Here is a 24,819-nt window from a genome sequence, read left to right on the forward strand (position 1 = left end):
TAATATTGACTCTTAGGCCCAACAATCGGAGTACTCAAGTTACACAACGAGAACGGCCGCACGAGGAACTTTCAGAATTAGTGTTGTCTTTGTCATCAGTAGGTAAGTTGGGATGTACAAGGATACCACAGAGGAGTGGGCTATTAGTGTAGGCAACAGTAGGTCGGTTGGAGGTGTGGGCTATTAGTGTAGGCAACAGTAGGTCGGTTGGAGGTGTGGATTATTAATGTAGGCAAAAGTTGGTCGGTTGGAGGTGTGGATTATTAATGTAGGCAAAAATTTGTCGGTTGGAGGTGTGGGCTATTAGTGTAGGCAACAGTAGGTTGGTTGGAGGTGTGGACTATTAGTGTAGGCAACAGTAGGTCGGTTAGAGGTGTGGACTATTAATGTAGGCAAAATTTGGTCGGTTAGGGAAAGTATCATTGGTTACAGGGTCATTCTGTAAAATACACAAATTGTCAAAGATGGTTTGATTAATCGTTGAGAAGCTGGGATCATAGGGATATGGTTAATGTTGATCTTTGTGTGTCGATGAAAAGTTTCTGGTCGGGATATGGGTTTGTCTTTCTTACAAGACATGTCAAGTTTTGTATGTATGAATGGGCCCGGGATTCTTAAGAGTAGGTGTCTGCGACTTATTGGCTCTAAGTTTGAATAGTGAACGGACAGCATGCAAGCAACTTGTTTTAAAATGATATGTTCAAAACAAGTCAAACTATGCATGAACAAAATTCGTTACACTATTGTTTACCATAGTTGAATCTAGAGCTTTAAATGATTCTCTTTTTCGTCAAAAGTCCACACAGACTGGTTCAGTTACTTTATAACCCAACTAACAAAACGAATTATTTCTTCTCTATTTCTGTTGCTACAATACAAGCTGTGAAACACACACTTTAGAAATAGTTCGTTAGATTAACCTAATAATCTCGCAGTCTAACTTCACATTTATTTTCACTAACTTAACTTCTTACTTAACTTCCTCTCTGTATCTGCACGTATTTATAACACGCGACAGAAAAATCTAGAAATATCTAGCCCTCCAGTAACAACAATATTAAACATAACGTAAAATGACGTCAAAAGAATTAAAAAGCCTCGTCCAACAATCAAACTATATAAACACCATGCGATTAGTACAGAGCTACGTAACGAAACCCATCACTACCATCATTTTTATACCAATTAACTTTTAACACTCACTCAATATAAACTAAATTGTACTCTCGTGTTAAAACTAAAATGAACAGTTGAGTATATCTAACATGACAAAATTCTCATATGCTCCAATATATTATTTTGATTGGTTGCTAAATCGCGTGGCTGACGAAATTAATTATCTACTTACACGTACAGCAAACACCAAAACCAAAGGCGCAAGGTCCTGATACGGTCCCTTTTTTCTGGTAACATTCCTTGTAGTTGTAACATGTCCCCGTTAGACCATTCTTCCCTTCGCAAGGATCATTTGTGAATTGGACAATGGTAAGCAAGCTTAAACCTAAATCAAACAAATATATGTGATGACATAAAACTTCCAAAAAATTATAAGAAAGAATGAATAAAAATGATAGACCAAAACAACCGTTGTCTGCAGGACATTGGAGTCTTTTTACTCTACTAAATATGTGATCCCTTCAGACTAGACCGAAAAGGTTTGACTTACTATAGGTTTCTTTCAGTATTTGTTTTACATGTATTAATGCAAGTGTTAAATATCTTCCTCACAAGATTCTTGGTTAAACACAAGGTCGGCTGGATAAACACAGGGTTGTTGGTTAAACAAGGTCGACTGGTTAAACACAGGGATGTTGGTTAAACAAGGTCGGCTGGTTAAACACAGGGTTGTTGGTTGAACACAATGTCCGCTGGTTAAACACAGGATTGTTGATTAAATACAATGTCCGCTGGTTAAACACAGGATTGTTGATTAAATACAAGGTCAGCTGGTTAAACACAGGGTTGCTGGTTAAACAAGGTCGACTAGTTAAACACAGGATTGTCGGTTGAACACAATGTCCGCTGGTTAAACACGGGATTGTTGATTAAACACAAGGTCGGCTGGTTAAACACAGAATTGTTGATTAAACACAAGGTCAGCTGGTTAAACACAAGGTTGACTGGTTAAACACAGGGCTGTTTATTATTAAGCACAATATCTGCTGGTTAAACACAGGATTGTTGATTAAACACAAGATTATTGATTAAACACGTGATCTTCTGGTTAAACACAGGATTGTTAATTAAACACAAGGTCTGATGGTTAAACACAGGATTGTTGATTAAACATAAAGTCTGCTAGTTAAACACGGGATTGTTGGTTAAACACACAAGAAAATCATAAACTTGGCAATGATATCCATCTTACCTCTTTACAAACTTCGAAAAGTTACTTGGGTTTGCCAGGTCAAGATGTCAGATGTGGAAAACGAAAAGTTTAGATATACTATTAATATTTCCTCATCAAAAACTAATAAGTTTAATTGGACGGTTTAGCTCAGCAATCTTGTTTCTTCACTGTATTACAATAAAACGCGACTGAGATCAAACTGAAAATACTATACACTTTCACAGTAATATTTGTGATTCCATGTAACACGTGAATTAATATCACATCTGGCTAAATGGTATATGTACGTTTTCTAATCTTCTAAAAGGCATTAATACTTTCAACCTAAATGACACTTATGTTAAACAGCTTAGTCAGGGTTCAAGTATACATCTTTCTCTAATTTTGAACCACTGCCCAGAGGGATATAAGGCAGTCAGTAGCACCCATCGTCACAAAGGTTTTAACCAAATAACAGAACTGACTATCACTCTTATAATACCCAACAAGTAAAATGGGCGAGAGTATTTAGATGCATCATGGCGCGAGCCTTGAACCTTCTCATACAAAGCCCGGCGCATTGACCATTTAATCACATTCGGTCCTTCATGAAAAAATATCATGTTGTAGATTAGCATCCTCGAACGTCTGACTAGCATATTATTTTGTCGTTATTAGTGGCACCAGTGGCACAGCGGCACGTATGCGGACTTCCAAGCTGAACACCGGGTTTCGATACTCGTGGTGTGCGGAACACACATAGCCCATTGTGTAGCTTTGTGCTTAATTACATACAAACAGTTTTATACTAAAAGACTCTTAGTTCTTATATAATTGTAATACCAGACTTACACATATAATATAATTGAAGTTCATGAGTAAGGTTACGTTTAGTTGTTCTGTTTTGTTTCTGACTTTGTAAATTTTAGTTGTGAGACTTCCATATAATAGTTTTGAATAGAGTGAGTGATTTATTAATATTTTTGCAAAGATGAAATCGTACATAATCCGTTAGAGGTTGTTCCAGTGAATAACATACATCAAAGCTGGTCCTTTCAGTTCTAGGTGGCGATCAATCACACTATTCGTTGATAAGGAGTAGCCCAAGGGTTAGCGATGGCTGCTGTCGTCGGCAGTTCAATATTAGGAACGACGAGAAATAACCTTAGTAGCTTTACGATGAAAGAAACAACCACGACTGTGTATACAACAAAGCAATGAGATCAGGTGTTCCACTATTACCAACGCATTGGAATTAGGGAGCAAATTCGAGTTTTATTTTTTACTAACATTAATTAACATCACTTAATTACAAAGTTCTATAATGCTGTTCATACAGGTACGCGATTGTTTTAAGACCTAAGAGGTGGCAAATTCAATACATGAGTTATACAACAGATGTGTGCTTGTGGTGTGTAGATTGTTAATTTGAAATTTGTTTTCTTTGTTATTAATCGCAAAGCTACACAATAGGCTATCTGTATCCTGCCCACCGTGTGCATAGAAACCAGATTTTTAGTCTCATAAGTCCTCAAACTTATCACTGAGCCACCAGGGGGGATTTATATGATTCGCAATAGTTTTGTTTTATCAAAATCAATGTGTTTACTAAGATTAGTGAAACTCGGAATAAATTTTAATAGAGAATTTTAGCAATACCACGTTTTTTTGAATATCGTACTTACGTTTTTGTTTTCGATGAGAGCTTTCCAGTTGGTCGCTAGATATTGTTGTTAAGTTTCCTGCACACTGAAGCGATATTGTACAAATACAGACGATGAAAATTAACATTTGTATGAGATATTGGTTCGTCATGGTGTCTACCTGCAATGAAATATACCCAAAACTTACTTAAATGTTGCTTGTAATTAAGGTTGTTTTTTTTTCAAATTTTGACACAAAGAAAAGTAGTTAGCCAATGTTTTCCAGACATGCACACATTTTTTCTTTCAAAATAAAAAGACGTTTTAGCATTAACAGTTAGTAGGTTCTTCTGGACCTCTTATTTTTCCTTTTTTCACATTTTTCTTTCAAAATAAAAAGACGTTTTAGCATTAACAGTTAGTGGGTTCTTCTGGACCTCTTATTTTTCCTTTTTTGCAAGATTGAATGAAATGTATATTTTTCGCCTCAAATTGGTTAATGCTTGATCAAAATCGATTAGTTTTTTATTCGTAGAAACAGTTTATAACATATTGTTATCATTATTATATATATATTTAATTACTGTTATATAGTTTAACATATGATATTTTTTAACCACAACGACACTTTATGTGACATATTGAGTAAGTAGCCAGGTTAAAGGCCCAAGATTTAGGCCAACCTTTGAACTGATGACCATATAAAGAGGAAAGAGCAACCATTTAACACCACCTGCTGCCTAAACGGTTATTCTTAACCGATTACCACAAATAACTGTTACTTTTATAACGCACCCAAAGTGTGAAGGGTATATCACAGGCTCGAGCATGAGACTTTCCAATCCAAGGCTCGACAGCTAGCCACTGTGCGATATCTGGACCCTATCGTATAGAAAGTCTAAACTGACGAATCACTCTTTATAAGCCATACAGTTTCGTAAACTTAACAGTAGACGACTGAGAATTTTGAAACAGATAATTCTGAATTAAGTTAACTCACTGATCTGTCTGAATGTGCTACAACTGGGTTTTTGTGTCAGCTGAGAGCAAAGATGAAGATAAATGTTAAAATGTACACAACTTTAAGCAATGTATGTAATTATCACTAAATCTGTGTTTATTAACACATTAATACCATGAACCAAGAACACTTCTATCTAAATATGTGTTTATTAACACATTAACACCATGAACCAAGAACACTTCTATCTAAATTTGTGTTCATTAACACCATGAACCTAGAACACTTCTATTTTCTATGGTGTAAGAACGTGGCGCCATCTATGTATATAGCTAACGATAACTTACGTCGAAGATAATAAATGCTCAGTAACATGAATAATGGGAGCAGAGGGGATTGTGAATCCCCATTAACATGCCCCTAGTTTGGTTGAATTACTGTTCTGATGGAACGTGTTTTATAACAGCTAGGTTAATTGCTGTGATGGATTTGCTCTATAATGTTCTAATTAGTCGCTGCCATTAGTCATGACCTCTGATATTTAAATCAATTCTTTAATGAGGCGCGACTTCTAATGTTTTAACCTATTATAGTAATTGAATGTGTTATATAATACTGAAATGTAATAGAGTGTTTTGTTCATTACTTGAATTACGTATAGGGATTTTAGAAAGTCTCTTGAAATAGTTACTACGTTAATGACTTATACGCATAGACTATAAACAAGACTTTAGTGACCATCTCTAAAAAAACTACAGAGACCGATGCTTTAAAACCTTAATTATCAAACTGGTAACGAAATTTAACAAGGGTTCTACGTGATTTCAGTATACACTAGGTATTTGTTCAAATTTGTAATGAATAAATCACTCCATTTTCAGGCCACCTGAGATACCATTGAAATGTAACATGTTTAATAAGTTTTACAACAAGAATATTCATATTCGTTGTTGTTGTTATTAATATAAATAATGCCATATTTGATCATTTCAGTCTATGAACTACTGATTCGCGAAAACAATACAAGTATCTGTTCCTTTATTTCCTTTTGGAAATGTTTTCAGAGATGTTCTTATTTACCAAAAATGTAAGCAGCTAATCTTTAAATTTGTTCTAAGAAATTGAAATGACATTAGAGTTTCACACACACACACACACATGTATAAGCATCTTTGAATTAAATAGTTGTCCTTATTAGAAGCATCGATAAAATGCTGGAAAATAGTTATGTATAGTCGCTGAGGAGCAGAAGAAAAAATTAAAAATATGTTTAAAAGTATAAAAAAACGCAGTCCTGCGTTGTGTCCTATGTACATGAGGATTTGCATGTAAAAAGATGAGTAAATTGAAAAAAAATGTTAAATAATTTTATATAATATTTCATTCATTTTTAACAATAATACTTACTTCCTGGAAACTCAGATTTTTGTGTTTTGACCAAAAAACAATTGGCATTGTTTCAGCATCAAATTATTGTTCAACTAAATCATAAGATGAAAGACATATATTGTTGAACTGTTCACTTACCTGTGTGGTAGAGAAGGCTTATCAAAAGGAAAGTCAATGTCAGTGACGAGTGTACTTTGTTTCCAGTCTAATAAACCCCCATCACCACTGATCTGACATGAAGAGCTTTTCAGGGTGTTAAACATGCTGCTCTTACACTTCCTGTTTTTTTAACTGGCTTCACAAGTTGATGTCAATATGACGTGGCCGTTTCGGAAAATATCAAACCGTATTTCATTCACAGTTAGATGTTGCTGTTGTTCCGCAAGGCAAGTGCTTCATTTTAAAACACCAAATAATACAATGGAAATATTAAATCGTATTTCATTCAGAGTTAGATGTTGCTGTTCTTCTGCAAGGCAAGTGCCTTATTTTAAAATACCAAATAATACAATGGAAATATTTTACCGTATTTCATTCAGAGTTAGATGTTGCTGTTGTTCCACAAGGCAAGTGCTTCATTTTAAAACACCAAATAATACAATGGAAATATTAAACCGTATTTCATTCAGAGTTAGATGTTGCTGTTCTTCTGCAAGGCAAGTGCTTCATTTGAAAACACCAAATAATACAATGGAAATATCAAACCATATTTCATTCAGAGTTAGATGTTGCTGTTGTTTCACAAGGCAAGTGCCTCATTTCAAAACACCAAATAATACAATGGAAATATTAAACCGTATTTAATTCAGAGTTAGATGTTGCTGTTGTTTCACAAGGCAAGTGCTTCATTTTAAAACACCAAATAATACAATGAAAATATTAAACCGTATTTCATTCAGAGTTAGATGTTGCTGTTGTTCCACAAGGCAAGTGCCTCATTTTAAAACACCAAATAATACAATGGAAATATTGAACCCGATAATAGTGTGGAGAAAAATTAGAAATTTACTCAGTAGTTACACATAAAATGAAGGGTAACTATTTACGTTGAATAAAGTTACAGTTAGATTTCTAAAAACCACCTTTGTTTTTTTTAAAGATTTTCTTCTATTTATTTTACATTCTTTTTTTTTAATTAAGTATAATTAGAAAAGTTTGTGATATTGCCTAATTCCGCTGTATTCAAACACTAACAATGTCGCCATATTTCTTATTAATTAGCAACCCCTGAAAAAAAATACAACTAACATTAGTTTGATACGATTCTTCTGGTATACATATAGTAATACTGAAATTACTTTTATAGCTCGATCAGCAACCATGTCGTATCGTTTTGTAAACTGCTTTTAATGCATTTCCTCAACTAAAGATACATTTTAAAGCATATGTCTTCTAAAAATGAGACAGCCTTTTGAAATTTATATCGTTATCTTTTCTGTCTGTCTGTGTCAAATATAAGCACAATTCTTAAATCTTCAATTAAAATGGATTGTTTTCATCTTAAAAAAAAAAGTCAGGTTTACAAAGAAAAATTATCTTTACGGAGAAAACCAAAATTTCAGAAGAATGCGTATTTCTAAATATTTACGAAGAAAAATAATTTATTCTTATGAAGTCCGTTTGTACAATTATTCTTTACTTCATTGTATTATTTCACCGTTTATTTGCAATGTATTATTACATGCGTTCGCTTGCTACATATATTTTGTTGGTGGCGCCATCTATCGCAATTGATTATGAGTATTAATTTGCTGGTTGTGGGCTCTTAGTTTGTAATAGTTTCGTAGTTGAGTAAACACAGTTTATAAAATATATGTCAGTATTTATATATTTATCTTTCAGAAATGAAAATTTATGAACAGTTGTATTCAATTGTAACTACAATTTATTAACTTCAATTCCTGTATTATATTATTTTTTGCATTACGGCCTAACGTAATTAATAATGTAGTGTAATCAAATCCATTTTAACCCATATGTGTTTTTGTTGTAATACAGATTAACAATAAATTGTTTTTGACACATACACTTCCTCTGAGAAAATACTGAATATATCTCGGTCATAGTTTCACACCAGTCGTTTCTGTATTATCTTCATTATGCTTTATGTACATATTTATATGTTACTTTTATATTTAAAGCACTTACGCTGTAATATAAGTTTCGCCGATATCTAAAGCAGATTGAATTCTGTAAGTGGTTTAAATACAGAAAGAGATTTCTGCTGTCTCGGATCTCACATTAACACGATTTTTGCTGGTTGTTTTCATGTGTTGGTAATAAACATCTCTGGCATAACAACCCAAACATCTACAACGACTGTACATCACTGGAGGTGCCCATGAATGATTTTTTTTTTGTACCTTATTAAAATATTCTATAAACATTTTTACAAAGTAGATCGGAAGTCTGTTCTTTCTAATTAACCGTCCCCCATGTCTGGAGGCTTATAACACTAGAAACCGGGTTTCAGTTCCTGTGGTTGGGACAGCACAGACAGCCAATTGTGTAGCTTTGTGCTTAGCAATAAACAAACAAACTAACTAATTACAGAGAGCCAATTTTCAATGGTTTAAACAGACATTTCCTATATTGTGCCAAACAATGATTAAAAACAAGTTTTTAAAGCATACACTGTTGTTATTTTATGTTTACAGTAAGTTGAATATACACATTATAAGCAACCAGTTAAATGGTAAGTGTTGTTTCAGCGGAATAATATGACCTTACTTGGAGTGCCTTTACTGTCTGGTTTTTAAGTCCATCTGAAGTTTATTTCCTGTTATTTTCATTACATTTTCACAATAGTGATATAGTGGTAGCAGATTCACCTTCTCATCAGCGTTCTTTTATTCCGATTAATACCTCGCTAGTGGTATATGAGTCCACGTGCCCGAAAAGCAGCCAGGGATATATTCGATTAACCATTAACGTTTTTTCAGTCGATTAAAACCTACAACACTAGTAGTATTACCAACCACTTCCTAAACAAATGTGATGTCTTCCATGTTTTCCACGTTATTTCCCATTCCTGGGAAGATTTCCTCCTTAAGTATAAAATATCTTGCCATTAAGCTAAGAGAACCAGCTCTTAACCACAATATGATCATTCTACCACCACGTCTTCAACAGTGAAAAATGTAAATAAAAAAAAAAAAGGAGAGAACGTGAAGTTCGGGTATTTACTGTCTTGCTTGTGCAATGCTTGGAATTCCACTTGAGTAATAAGAGGACATGAAGTTTGGGTATTTACTGTCTTGCTTGTGCAATGCTTGGAATTCCACTTGAGTAATACGAGGACATGAAGTTCGGGTATTTACTGTCTTGCTTGTGCAATGCTTGGAATTCCACTTGAGTAACAAGAGAACATGAAGTTTGGGCATTTATTGGCCTGCTTGTGCAATGGTTGGAATTCCACTTGAGTAATAAGAGAACATGAAGTTCGGGTATTTACTGTCTTGCTTGTGCAATGGTTGGAATTCCACTTGAGTAATAAGAGAACATGAAGTTCGGGTATTTACTGTCTTGCTTGTGCAATGGTTGGAATTCCACTTGAGTAATAAGAGAACATGAAGTTCGGGTATTTACTGTCTTGCTTGTGCAATGGTTGGAATTCCACTTGAGTAATAAGAGAACATGAAGTTCGGGTATTTACTGTCTTGCTTGTGCAATAGTTGGAATTCCACTTGAGTAATAAGACTGTCTGTATGAAGCTCGTTTCTTTCTTCTGGTTCCGGGACAGACTTTTCTTAGCACGTTCATAAACTTTTTATTGAGTGCACAATAAAACACAAAGTTTAATGTATACTGTAATGTCACCAGAATGTTTATGATTAACGACATAATCTTGTAAAACTGAGAATGCATCATACATTTGTTGCCGCCGAATAAAATATGCGTGGCTGTTTTTCGGCTAAAGATGTTTGAGGGCAGTTCACCAATATAAAACATACACGTGATGGCAATCAGTGTTATGGTCAGTCGTATTTGTTCACCTTGTCTCCTGTCTTCGGCCAGTTGGCGCTGAGCGATCAGCTTATGACGTAGTTTTTTCATCTGTCGCACAGCGTAAATTAAAATAGAATTGATCACAGCGATAAGAAATGCTGGTATAAACCCAAACAGGCTAAGCCTAATCCAGTTATATACAAGAAATCCGGAACTTTTATTGAACTTCGTAGCTTGTATTTCAACTGAATTTTTGTCGACCTTCATGCTGAAACAAAACGGAATGTGAAACAAAAGCGACGAAAGAACAATTACTGTCACCACTCGCTTTGCCGTCGATTTTCTAGAGAAACGTTTCGCTACTGTGGGCCATTTGACATAGAAGCAACGTTCGAAGGTTATGGCGACGATAAGAAGAGTGCCAGTTGAGCTGCTAATGATGGCGATCGGTAGGTGAACGTAGATATCAAACACCAGCCAACCGTAGCTCTTAATTCCCAGACCACGATACAAACTGCTGAACATCATCATAGTTACTGTCACCAGGTCAGCCGCGGCCAAACCTAGAAAAGAACACCACAGCATTTCAGATAATTTTTATCTACAGAAAAACACACTTTCAGAAAAACACACTTACAGGAAAACGCACTTCTCTAATATACAAAAATCGTTTCGTTAGAGACTGAATGTTCTAATATATTTATAATGACAACAGCTTCGAGTGTTTGCATCACCGTTCTCTAATATAGAAAAATCGTTTCGTTAGAGACTGAATGTTCTAATATATTTATAATGACACACAGCTTCGAGTGTTTGCAGCACCGTTCTCTAATATACAAAAATCGTTTGTTAGAGACTGAATGTTCTAATATATTTATAATGACACACAGCTTCGAGTGTTTGCAGCACCGTTTTCTCATAATGTTGGACCATAACTTCCTTACATCTTCTCACTTTTCCATAAGTTTTTCTTTTAATTACTTTTAGTTTCGCTTATTTTTTCTAATATTGAATATTAACGTAAGCTTTCTTGCGTGAGCGAAAAGTGTGGTAGGGCTCTGGATTTCGGAGCTAGCGAACCTGGTTCGAACCAGTGCGATATCACAAAATATTTCTTGCACTTTAAGCTGTGGGTGAGTTATGAAGGTAACAATCAATCCCTTAGAGAGGATGATGGGTTGTAAGGTGTTACTAACTGGTTGCATTCCCTCCGGTCAGTAGTTCAAAATTAGGGATGGCGGCAGATAATCTTAATAGTGTTGTCATAAATACAAAATACAAATACTCTTAATTGAATATTTAATACTCTTTTTTTTTGTCGTCAGGAACTGTTAAAGACTTCTGGTGCTTTTCTATGTAAATTGAATCGCTACGATATAACTCTAAGAAAAGCCACATTGGGCTATCTGCTGTGTCCACCGCGAGGAATCGAACGCCGTCTTATTGGAGAATTATTGCTGATTCGACGATGGAAATAATGGCAAGATGTCGGAGCCTCTATTGCAACTGTTACTAATTAGGTTATCCAACGTTTTATACTTAAGAGAAATGCTAGTAATCTTTGCCTTTGAAGAATTGGCAACTGACATCTGAGAGAAAAAATAACCCGTGTCCAGTTTCAAAACCAATTAGCTACTGACGCTTTATCGTTCTTTCTTTCTTGAATTTCACACAAAGCTACTCGAGGGTTATGTGTGCTAGCTCTCAATTTCACGTAAAGCTACTCGAGGATTATGTGTGCTAGCTCTCAATTTCACACAAAGCTACTCAGGGTTATGTGTGCTAGCTCTCAATTTCACACAAAGCTACTCGAAGGTTATGTGTGCTAGGTGTCCCTAATTTTGAAGTGATAGATTAATGGAAAGGCAGCTAGTTAACTCCGCCCACCACTAACAATTTGGGCTACTCTTTACCAACGAATAGTGTGAGTGCCCGTCACATTATAATGCCCCCACGGCTGAAAAGGCGAGCATGTTCGGTAACGGAGATTTGAACCCGCACTTCTCAGATTGCGAGTCAAGCGCCCTAACCATCAGGTCATGCCAACCTCCTAAAACAACGAAATCCCCACAACGTAACTAAATATATCGAAACACTGTTGTCTATATCCTTCAATGCTTTTAAACATAACTTCCGAAATGAAAGTAATTTTTGCGTGTATCTAGATTAGGTATCACTTTATTATAGCTTATTATCTGATAGCGTTTATAACTGAAATCTATAACTTTCAGATAGATATTGCTTTAAGCACAGATGTTTTTTGCTGAAAAAATTTTCAATAAATTAAAACAACCAAAAACTTACTCCAATTCACTTTGCACGTTAATATGTCACCTATGTCACTTCTATGCCCTTTATGAACTTAAATCTTCAAGACATCTTAAACTTAAGACGTATATCAACTAAAAACAACTATATTTTTGAATAAACCTAAATTAGAGTTCATCTTGAACCTGGTGACCTTCTCTCTCATCACAACCATACTTAATTTCGAACTTACACACTAGAGAAAAAGCAGCTAGTCAACATCACCCACCATACACTTTTTGGTTATTCTTATCTGACCGAATAATTGGTTGTGACCGAAACTTTTATACCATACCCACGGCTCCAAATTATAGAGTATATTTTTATATCCTCAGATTCACAGTCCGATCACACTAACCACTAGACAACATCCGGTTCAACTCGGTATGGAAGGGGGGGGGGGGGGTGGCAGCATGAGAAACATAAATCTACTCTTGCTTTGAAGAATAATCAACTTTTATCTTTCTTACTATAATAAATTGATAAACAACGATTTATAATCAAGTGGTTTATTTCGGGGGGGAACGTACTTAATGAAGTGATTTATTTTGGGAGGAACGTACTTAATGAGGTGGTTTATTTTGGGGGGAACGTACTATATGTTTCGGCAGACTGTTTGTTTGTTTGATGTTAAGCACAAAGCTACACAATAGGCTATCTGTGCTCTGCCCACAACGGGTATCGAAACCCGATTTCTAGCGTTGTAAGTCCGCAGATATACCGCTGTGCCAATGGGGGGCTCGACAGAACATTCAGGTATGTAGACGACAGACCAATATTCTGACCAACCATGTGGTATGTCCCTCCCCCCCCCAAAAAAAACTCTTAATTATCTTTATAAATCGTTGTTTGCCAGTTTAGTTAAAAGTATGACGTTTCAGTTTATAAATAAATTATATTAATTTAATTCGTTCTACAGTAAACTCGTGTTTCCGGAAAATGTCACCAGAACGTAAATCATTCTTTTATTTTCCAGTATGGTTTCATGATTAATATTACAATAATACATCAGAATAAACTATAAATCCCAAGCCAACATACTTGTTTCCCAATATGGCTTAATGATTAATATAACAGTAATACACCAAAATAAACTCTAAATCCAAAGCCAGCATATTTGTTTCCCAATATGGCTTAATGATTAATATTACAGTAATACATCAGAATAAACTCTAAATCCGAAGCTGACATACTTGTAAGGTAAGTGAAAATCGTCTCCTTCATCTCTGGCCTGGTGAGAACCACGAGGTTTACACAGTTAGTACACAGTCCAAAGAAACATATTACAGGTACGACCACGCCATAGCCAATATGTTGGGCTGAGACCAGTATTTGATTTGGTTGTGGCACATCATTACACTCGACTACTGGTGTTTCAGTACTAGTCATGTCGTCCATGTCGTCGTCGCAGCTGTCTTTTTCCAGAGACGACAAAAAAAGATTTGAGCTTTAACTTGTAATATATTAGTTTTAAATATTTCAAAATAAGTTAGATGTCAGAAAAACTATGTTTTTAGAACCCACACAAAATTCACACTTGTGTGAATTTTAAAATAAGGTTTCTTACTATAAGGTTTTCGGAGCTGAATCTTAAAGAAAGTTATACAAAAGTTTGAAATATGGTAGCTGTCAGCTTTTTATATATATATATATAAACTAAACATGGAGACATTATTTTTCTAGCACAAAATCAAAATGACCGTCTAAACGTTCGATATTACTTCATCTGCGTTTTAAAGTACTTGGTGAATCCATATAAAGCAGAGTTGTCTATCTGCTCGGTGTTACAAGTTGTTGAAAGGAACCAATTTCGATTAAATTTGGCAGAGAAAGTCAGGTGGATCCCAAAGGTCGAGTTAAAACGGTTCAAGATTAGCAGTCGTCTCAATTTTATTGTGTTAATGACTCGAATGAGGGATCAACTGAACAAGGAGGTATGTAGCAAAATATGTGAAGCCAGCATCAACTGAGAATGGTCCTTAAAGCTGAGCGTAGCCCGTGCTTACCTTTACATCCAACGAAAGGTTCCTGTACTACGGCTCAAATAGTAGAAGAGAGCGGCCCATACTCTAATTTATAGCATCATTTTTTAAAGGCGAAACTTCGGGTACGTATTCTAGTTTTTACATATTTGTTGAAGAAAGGGATGTCCTAACAATTACTATATTCAGTAACAACTTGGGCATAATGCTAAACAAAATGAAAAACAAACCTTTATTTTATTTGACAACATAACAAATCAATAATGACGAAATTTAGAAAAAACAAACACGAAAGCACTGCTCTATAGGTTCTGGAAAGAACTCAGTATCAGAAGGAAACTGTAGGTGCTGAATGTGACTGATAAAGTTGGCTATTACATAGATAACACAAAACTGTGATCTCTTTCAAGCAAATGCGCTACCAACATCATTGCCACTAACTTCTGATCAAAGCAAGATATCATACAGATCAGCAATGACCATTGGCTCAGTAATAGCTAATTCGATATACATTATAACTAAGGTGTATCCAAAGTTCGTCTCGGCCAGTGGAGTCGATTATCTACACAAACTGATTGCTCCCTATTGGTTTATTGAGGTTAACAGATCGAGTGCTATATCACAGTACATTTGTTTGGTTCCAACACAAATATTGAAAACCATAATACCTCTGTTCCATCTTCCTAATAGAATCTCATCTGCCTGCAAACTGGATGTTAAAGAAATAATTGAATATAAATACTTTAAGGTAGTCATCCCACAAGAGAAAAGGGAAAAGTATTCTTAAACACAGCTATTTCACTAAAGGTTAAAGATCAAATTAGTTGTCTAACGACAGCGTATGTGAGAAAATATGAAAATATTCAAGTGAGACACGTGTGATTATCAACCGAAATAAGGTTGCTACAGCCCAAATATAATTTCTCTATACACAAAACTCTACACACGCGTTTGAATGCATGGAAATCTTGAAACATGGTATATTTTTTCAAATACCACACCCTCAAACAAACCAGTCAACAAGCTTAATGCAGCCAAAGTTAGATTCTAAACCAGACAGACAACAATACATTACTTGGTGATATTTTGGAGCATTGTATCCTCAGTATGCCCATAATGGGTTTTGACCAGAAAATTACATATTTATTGTCTTGTTTTTTAAGTTCTATATTTCAATTATCCTGAAGCTACAACTCATCATATTCAAATATGCTTTTATGTGGTTTATAACTTCTTTTTTTTTGTTTTTCTAGACTAGTATGCCTAATGTACCATATACCATGTACTAGGTAAAGAAAAATATACCTCTAATTTGATAGGTTAAAATACCAATATATAAACACAGCAAGAAAGGAAAAGTCACGAGACAGACTGAAACACAGCTAGGTAAACAGAGAAGAATATACCTCTTATATGATAGGTTATAATACTGATAAATGAACACAGTAAGAAAGGAAAAGTCACGAGACAGACTGAAACACAGCTAGGTAAATACAGAAAAATATACCTCTTACTTAATAGGTTATAGTAATGATACATAAACACAGTAAGAAAGGAAAAGTCACGAGACAGACTGAAACACAGCTAGGTAAATACAGAAATATATACCTCTTATTTTATGTTATAGTAATGATACATAAACACAGTAAGAAAGGAAAAGTCACGAGACAGACTGAAACACAGCTAGGTAAAGAAAAAAATATATACCTATGTGACAGGTTAGAATACAAATATATACACACTTTAACAAAGGAAAACCACAAACCAAATTTAAACACAGATAAATGAAGTAGTCGCGTGCTAAGTTTTTCAACCATATATATTGAAACTGAGAAAGTGAAACAGACGTGTGCTAGATTGATAACAATATATATATATATATATAACAGACGAACAAGCCACATGAGCAGTTTAAAGCCAGATACACAACTCAGGTAAAATATTGACCAGTAGCATACCATATTGTATTCCATTCCATATTCCACTTCCGCTGAAACGTATATATCTCGATGCATTTTATTTGGAGTTATGTGTTGAGAATAGTGATTACCTACAGTGATTCAGGTTTATTGTGAAGCTGAGAAACTCATTGTCAGTGTTAATTAATATTCAGACAGATGACTCAAAGGGAAGACGTGAATGCATTTGTTATCTGATTGATTACTGATCGTATTGTACATTCATTCTGCCATATCTGGCGTCTAAGTTTAACCAATTTCAACCATGAAAACTTAGAGAAAAATAAATGATTATGAAAATAAAAATCAAGCTTACGATTACCTTTTTTTACCCCCTGACTTTGCACGATCCACCGCTGACTGTGTTTGACTCAACCTGACTACACTATTGTCTACCATCTGTTCACTCTACTCTTTCAAAGCCTAGTAGTAATAATATCCACTAAACAGAGAGTGCCCATAGCATCGTTGTTGGTGTACCTTGATTTGATGTGCTATTCTTGAGAGTAAGGTAAACATATGAAGTGGAAAATGCACTGGCCGGTTTTGTAAACCACTTATCAGTAATTCTGTTCTTTGATTGCTTCACAAGCCTCTTATTGGCACTAACGGTTATGGAACGGTAACTTTTGGATTACGCTCTATGGATGATGAAATGGATCCCAGTATTCACTAGCCACGTGAAGTGTGATCCGTGTATTTATTGGAATACGATGTTGACTAACCATATTGTTGGAGTTGATTACACGTTGAACGGTGTGGTTAGTTGTGCCTAAGTGAATAATACTAATTTAAAGTTGACTAATGAGTAATGCATTAAACTTTTAAGAGACTTGGATTAATGACATTTGTGTTTGTTTTGTTTTAATTAATGTGCAAAGTTGCACAATGGGCTATATACACCGTGTCCACCACAAGGATCGAGCCCCGAATCTTAGCGTTATAACCCTTCAAGTTTACCACTAGAAAAAATAAAGAAATAAGTAAACAAAGCTTCACATCCATTAAGGTTCAACTGTTGAGGTAATTTGAGAAACTTAGTTTGTGTTAATGATGGTTTGGTTGGCGATCAATTCGTTTTTTGTTTTTTTTGCCAAACAAATAGTGTTATTTCTAGTAAATAAATCTTTTTCCTTCGTCCTCCGTTTTGGTGAGTCAGCGATAAGTTTACGCTTAAATCCGGGGTTCGATTCCTCGCGGCGGACGCAGCAGATAGCCAGATGTGGTTTTGCGCTAAAATAGACAAAGAAACTTTTTTTTTTATATATAAAAACGCTTACAAATAAGAATTGATTTTAAAATGCCGTTAGAACGAGTAAGAATGCCCAATGGCTATCATTCTGGCCCCCATGTCATTCACAGCAGAGCAAATAACGATTGTTTTCGAATTTCGCGCAAAGCTACACGAGGGCTATCTGCGCTAACCGTCTCTAATTTAGCAGCGATAGACTAGAAGGAAAGCAGCTAGTCAACATCACCCACCACCAATTCTTGGGCTACTCTTTTACCAATGAAAAGTGGAATTGACCGTCACATTATAACGTCCCCACTGCTGAAAGGGCACGCATGTTCGGCGACTAGGATTCGAATCAATAACCCTCAGATTGTGAGTCGACTTCCCTAACCACCAGGCCATGCCAGACAAACAAGTAACGAAATTACGATTCCTGTCATACATGTTGTAGCGTATTCTTAACGCGTACACTGACATCATCAAGCAAATGTGGTTTACAAACATGGACGTATCAGTTAAAAAATTATGAATCCAAGGGAATGAGAAGGTGAATTTGGAAAAAAAATTGTACGTCTTTGTCCTCATTATATGTCTCATCCAGAAAGTTGTGATCCTCAAGAGTTCGATTTGAATGAGTGCATAATTTTGTTGACTGATTTAACATCTCATTGTGGACACTTTTTGTAGGCTAGCTAAAAATTGAATCAATAAACTATTACCAAGATCGCAAAGAGAAGGCTGGACAGGTAATGTATCGGAAAGTGTCAAATAATTGAAAATGAGACCAAAAGGAATAGAGGATGGTTTGTTTATTTGTTTGTTATTTATTTGTTGTTAAGTGCAAAGCTACACAGATGGATTTAAGTGTTCTGCCCACCGCGGGTATCAAAACTCAATTTTAGCACTATAAACCCATCAATTTACCACTGAGCCACTGGGAAGGAGGAGAGGGCATTAATAGCATTAACCGTTAGATTATAATGCTCTTATGGCTGAAAGGGCGAGCATGTTTAATCATGAGATTGTAACCAGCGCCCCAAAAATTGCGAGCCGAGCGTCCTAACCAGTCGAATGGTCGTAGCTGCTTTATTTACAAAAAAAAAGAAAAATGAAAAGACTGATTATACTGAATGGTAAAAATGTAAAGACTGAGGGACGTAATATTTACGATAGAAATCTTGCTAGACTGTAGTAATTAACTTCTCTTGAAAATATATGCACTACTGAGCTCCATGAGAACACCATCATATGCTCTACTGAGCTCCATGAGAACACCATCATATGCACTACTGAGCTCCATGAGAACACCATCATATGCACTACTGAGCTCCATGAGAACACCATCATATACATTACTGAGCTCTATGAGAACACCGTCATATACATTACTGAACTCCATGGAAACACCATCATATACACTACTGAGCTCCATCAGAACACCATCATATACACTACTGAGCTCCATGAAAACACCATCATATACTCTACTGAGCTTCATGAGAACACCATCATATACATTACTGAACTCCATCAGAACACCATCATATGCACTACTGAGCTCCATGAGAACACCATCATAGACATTACTGAGCTCCATGAAAACACCATCATATACACTACTGAGCTCCATCAGAACACCGTCATATACATTACTGAACTCCATGAGAACACCATCATATGCACTACTGATCTCCATGAGAACACCATCATAGACATTACTGAGCTCCATGAAAACACCATCATATACACTACTGAGCTCCATCAGAACACCATCATATATATATACCACTAGCTCCATGAGAACACCATCATATACACTACTGAGTTCTATGAGAACACCGTCATATACACTACTGAGCTCCATGAGAACCCCATCATATACACTACTGATCTCCATCAGAACACCATCATATATATACACCACTGAGCTCCATGAGAACACCATCATATGCACTACTAAGCTCCATCAGAACACCATCATATATATATCACTTAACTCCATGAGAACACCATCATATGCACTACAGAGCTCCGTGAAAACACCATGATATGCACTACTGAACTCCATGAGAATACCAACATATGCACTACTGAGCTCCATAAAAACACCATCATATGCACTACTGAGCTCCATGAAAACCCCATCATATACACTAGTGAGCTCCATGAGAATACTATCATATACACTAAGGAGCTCCATGAGAACACCATCATATGCACTACTGAGCTCCATGAGAACACCATCATATGCACTATTGAGTTCCATGAAAACACCATCATATGGACTTAGCAACATGGATTAACGCAAGTCAAAGTTCCTGTTATTTACGACTTTCCATTCTACTGCCAGTATATTAAAACATTGATCCTATTAGTTTACATTTTCCATTCTACTCTCATTATAAAGAACCATTGTTAGTGTTATTCTATACATTCCAATATACTATTAGCTTAAACAATTATCAAGTTTGCTTTTTACGTCTTCGTTCTGTTTTCAGCAGTGTTGAAGTGTTTGGTTTTTCTTATTTTCATTCTGCTCTCGGCATAGTAAATGTTCTTTGGCACGTTTCTCTTTTGTTTAATATTTACTATTATGCTCTTATCATGTTAAATAATTGTTACGACTGTATTATTTTCAACATTCTGATATCATCAAAGTCAAATATTCCTATTTTTGCTCTAGAATATTTATTCTGATTTAAGAATAGAAAAACGATATTAGTGATGTTTCTACTATGTAGTCTTTCCTTAAAATACGTAGTACAACATTCATAACACTGTTTAAAGCTGTTACTTTGTTCTCATCCCAACGAAACAACTCACGGTTGTTATGTGATTTCTTCCTAATCGTAACGGTGTTTTCATGTAACGTATAAGTTACATATAAATAAGGCAACAGCTTCTCATTGTCAAGTAGTTACCCTTTATAGCTCAGCAACCATATATCCTTCTCGATAAGACACATTTAACATCACAAGTATACTGCGCTAACAAATGTACCCGCACCTCGCGCGCATGTATTTCTTAGGTTTCACATGAAGGCCGGTCGGCGTGTAATGAACATAGGCGATTAGCAGAGTTATTCGTACTACGCGCAGAATCAGATGTCACTTTCGTTCGGCGTCAACTTCAGGTAGTAAAGATTGAAATAGCTTTACCATATCATCAATGGTAGATTGTTGCTCCCAACTTCTTTCATAAAAAAAACAAACAAAAAAACTTGTCGAATATAAACACAATATGAGAAGGAAGAACAAACAGTTTTCTCATATTTATTATTTTCAAATATTAACAAGATATGATACGTCACGCTATGTATTTTATTTACACGTATTTACTCTTTGTTTCAAACTTCGCACATAATGATTTACTTTCCTTCGAGTTGAAGGTATTCAAGAATTGTCTCATTTTGTGTCGAAATGGTCACAGCTAAGAAAAATTATTGTTGATTCAATACGCAACCAGGTGGTTCATAAGTACAGGCTGTCATTTATAAAAAATGGAACATAGTCGTAATTAATGAGTTCACGTTTATTTCCGAGTTCTGTTGTAAGGTTATGTGGTGGTTGGTTTGACTGTTGTAAAGCACAAAGCTAAACATTGGGCTATCTGTGCTCTGCTTACCAAGGGATGGCGGATGGTATTTATGGACCTTTCAGTCCTATATGAATATGATTTGAAAATTAAAAGTTATTAATCCTTATATATGTTTTATTTAATTTTTTTGAAGCTGGGTCTAGAATTAAAAAATCTCTGAAACCTTCGTCCAACTAAATATGTATATATATTTCTATTAACGTAAATAAAATAACAACCTATATCTTCAGAATGTACAATCTTGGCCAAAATGTTTGTATATTGGAATACAAATAGACTTAGCGCTGTCAAACTGAGAAATGAATGTTGTATTAAATATCTACATATGTAATTTGCATAATGAGAAAGGATCTATGGATATCATGAAAGATTTGTTGGAACACCAAACACTTTTATCAAACACCTCTAGAAAGATGTGTAATTAAAAATTTCACCTATCACAACAAAACCTTATCAAAACATATATATAATGACAAAATATAACATCAGATTGTTATAAATAGCGTCTGTAACCTTATGTCAGTTCATATTAAATATTCAGTACTTGGTTGGTCCTCCTCGTACTCTGATAACCTCCGCAAGGTGACGTGGGATGTTGTCGATGAGGTTATTGATGTAATCCACCGTGATTTCATCCAAACTTGTTATAGAAGGCGCTGCAACTCAGCTACAGTAATTGGTTTAGGGTCGTGATTAGCTATTTTCCGGCTCAGTTCTGCCCAACAGTTCTCAATGTGATTACAATCTAGAAGCTTTACTGGTCATGGCAATCTTGTAACATGTTTCTGGTCGAGATAATCCTGTACAATACCTGTACTGTGCTTAGTGGCATTGTTTTCCTAGAATACATAGTTATTGCTAAACCCTGGTCTAGCACATATCAGAAATATCGTCTCCATGTGATGCTTGTAGGAGACGTCATGGACCTTTCCCTGGATGATATGAAGAGCAGTTTTTCTACCATAACGAATAGCTGCCCAAACATGTACTGCACCACCTCCTGGTGTATTCTCTGTGGGAAAGACGGTCTTCCCTCATCTGTTATTCAGGTAGACGACGAACATGAATCTTACCATCAGCTTTAACAAGCCGGAAACAGGACTTATTTGAAAAGATGTCATGTCAGCAGTGTCGTAGCTGTTTGTCCAAGTAACACAATGACGGTGGAATTCTGGTTAATATCGGTTTCCAGATAGTCCATATTACAAAATAACCTTGTTTGGCCAGTCTCCTATTCACTGTTCTTCTGGATACCCTGGGGTGAATGTGTTCATGCCATTCCTGTCGCAAGGTGTTGCAAGACTTCTTTCGACCTTGACGTGTTAACCTGATCAAAACATGGTCATCTCGGGCAGTAGTTTTTCGTCGTTACCAGAAGACTTTCCTGAAACAACGTTTCCTGTATTTCGATGAAGTTTCAGGATTCTGGATACAGAACATTAGGGGTACCCTATTGTTCTGGCAATGTTCATTTGCTTCATACCATTTCTGGACAGTCGAAAAATTTGACGCCCTAAAACTTCTGGCACGTGACGAATCATGACTATACACCTAGTACAGAGAAATTGTCTGAACAAAGCCTTGGTCTGTTTCGAAAAAGATTATATCAAAAGCACGCTCTTTTATAGAAAACAGGTGTGTATGTGTGTTTTGACACACCAGAATAACAACTCGTACATGTTTGTCTGATCATACGCTACCTTCTATGTTACTACTCGAGCATTTAATCAATAACTATTGCATGCATATGGCCAATAACATAAATATAGAATAGTATGTAAACATTTTGGCTAAGACTGAATCTGTAGATATGGGTCGCTGTTTTATCTGCATTAATAGAAATGTCTAATAATAAACTACAGTTTGCGTTAAAAAAGTTAATAATAAAGATATATTCATGATGTTAAAAAACACATATAAAGATATAAATAACCACATTTTATCACAATGAAACATGCATTTTCTGAGGTTACATAACCCTTAGCAGCGTTGTAACATCACTGAAGAGCAAATGCTCTCAGGATATGAGAGATTAACTAATCCTGAGCAGCGTTATAACATAACTAAAGAGCAACTACTCTCAGGATATGGGAGATTAGCTAACCCTTAGCAACGTTATAACATCACTGAAGAGCAAATGCTCTCAGGATATGGGAGGTTAGCTAACCCTAAGCAGCGTTACAACATCACTGAAGAGCAAATGCTCTCAGGATATAGGAGGTTAACTAATCCTTAGCAGCGTTATAATATCACTGAAGGATATGGCTGAACTCCAGTCTTCAGTTAGTCATGATATCGGTCAGTTTTCTGATCTGATGATATCGGTCAGTTTCAGATCTTATGATATAATTTAGTTTTCTGATCTGATGATATCGGTCAGTTTTCAGATCTTATGATATAATTTAGTTTTCTGATCTAGCACTTTGGACCTTTCGTCCGTAGTTGTACGTTAACGACTAGGCCACACTTAGAAAACAAGTTGAAATCTCAAGAAATATGAGAGTTGTAAAACTCCATAATAGTGGTGAGCTAGCACTAAACAAGTTTTGCTTATATCTGTAAAATTATAAACGAACGTATTCATGTTGAAAATGTCGATTTAAACACCACTACAGAGTAGTTGAAAACCATTTGTTCATATGTTTACTTTGCGAACACACTATACTGTTAATGATCAGTAAACTTCTTGGCAAATCAAATCACTGGCAAAAAACTTTGCAAAACGCTTCGACTCTTTATTTTCAAAAGCTTTTTTTTTAGATCTCAGCAACGGTGTCGATGATCTATACAAAACTGAGGTAACCCTAACAGCTGATCCATCACCTTAGGAACACGACTCATCAGGTGATGATCCATCTTCCAGGAAGATATTGATCCCAAACATACAGCAAATGTGATGAAATTATATCCGATGGAACACTCGCAATCACAACTTGGCCTACATAGTTCTGGCATGAACATTCTCAAGGCTTTATGGGCTATGTAAAAGGGCAACCAAATAACTTAACTGACCCGTTGGGAGATATAACAGGACATTTGGAACAACTGATATTCCACAATTGCACATTGATATATTATATGGCAGCTTGTTCATATGTTTGTTTGTAGTTAGGCACAAGGTACACAATGGGCAATCTTTGGTGAGTCCACAACGGGTATCAAAACACGCATTTTAACGTTATGAGTTTTCAAACTCACCGATGTGCCACTAGGGGGTAGGGCATAGCAGCTTGAAACAAGGGGTAATTTTCTGTGTAAAGAAAAGGGTTCACATACATAATACAATGTGTATTGTTCAATTTATTAGTTTTTCTCTTGTAATGTTCGACACCCACCTGACATTATTCCTAGTTTATGACTCCTGTATGTGTATCACTTGGGTGTTCCCATACTTATTTTCCATTACTGTATATATATATATACGACAGGGTCCGCTCTTAACCAAGATTTGTTTTAATTTTATTTCATTAA

The 24,819-nt window shown here is 35.6% G+C and overlaps 1 protein-coding gene across 4 annotated transcripts; it reads right to left on the reverse strand.

The window, feature by feature from the left end:
• Positions 1-1,472: 1,472 nt before the first annotated feature.
• LOC106459894 (probable G-protein coupled receptor B0563.6) lies at positions 1,473-16,896 on the reverse strand. Of its 4 annotated transcripts, none has more exons than XR_002610645.1 (3): positions 13,771-13,992; positions 9,053-10,833; positions 1,473-1,501 (listed from the first exon to the last, which is right to left on the reverse strand). XR_002610645.1 is itself a non-coding variant. In XM_022386468.1 (3 exons), the coding sequence occupies exons 2-3, from the start codon at positions 13,973-13,975 to the stop codon at positions 9,974-9,976; spliced, it is 1,065 nt and encodes a 354-aa protein (XP_022242176.1). In that variant the 5' UTR covers positions 13,976-13,988; positions 16,840-16,896; the 3' UTR covers positions 9,007-9,973. The 4 variants fall into 4 exon arrangements, 2 of the variants coding, with proteins under 2 accessions (XP_022242176.1, XP_022242175.1); XR_002610646.1 differs by lacking the exon at positions 1,473-1,501 and adding an exon at positions 4,052-4,153; XM_022386468.1 differs by lacking the exon at positions 1,473-1,501 and adding an exon at positions 16,840-16,896 and having other exon boundaries at positions 9,007-10,833; positions 13,771-13,988.
• Between the last annotated feature and the right edge of the window lie 7,923 nt (positions 16,897-24,819).

This window comes from Limulus polyphemus, unplaced genomic scaffold (assembly GCF_000517525.1).
Source record: "Limulus polyphemus unplaced genomic scaffold, Limulus_polyphemus-2.1.2 Scaffold677, whole genome shotgun sequence".
Classification (NCBI taxonomy): domain Eukaryota; kingdom Metazoa; phylum Arthropoda; class Merostomata; order Xiphosura; family Limulidae; genus Limulus; species Limulus polyphemus.

What these genes read in the sequence shown, in the direction of transcription:
- LOC106459894 (XM_022386468.1), bottom strand. Translation starts at nt 13,975, where the DNA reads ATGGACGACATGACTAGTACTGAAACACCAGTAGTCGAGTGTAATGAT. An exon ending in GATTTTCACTTACCTTACAA is followed by an intron (nt 10,834 to 13,770) that starts GTATGTCAGCTT and finishes GTTCTTTTCTAG; the next exon opens with GTTTGGCCGCGGCTGACCTG.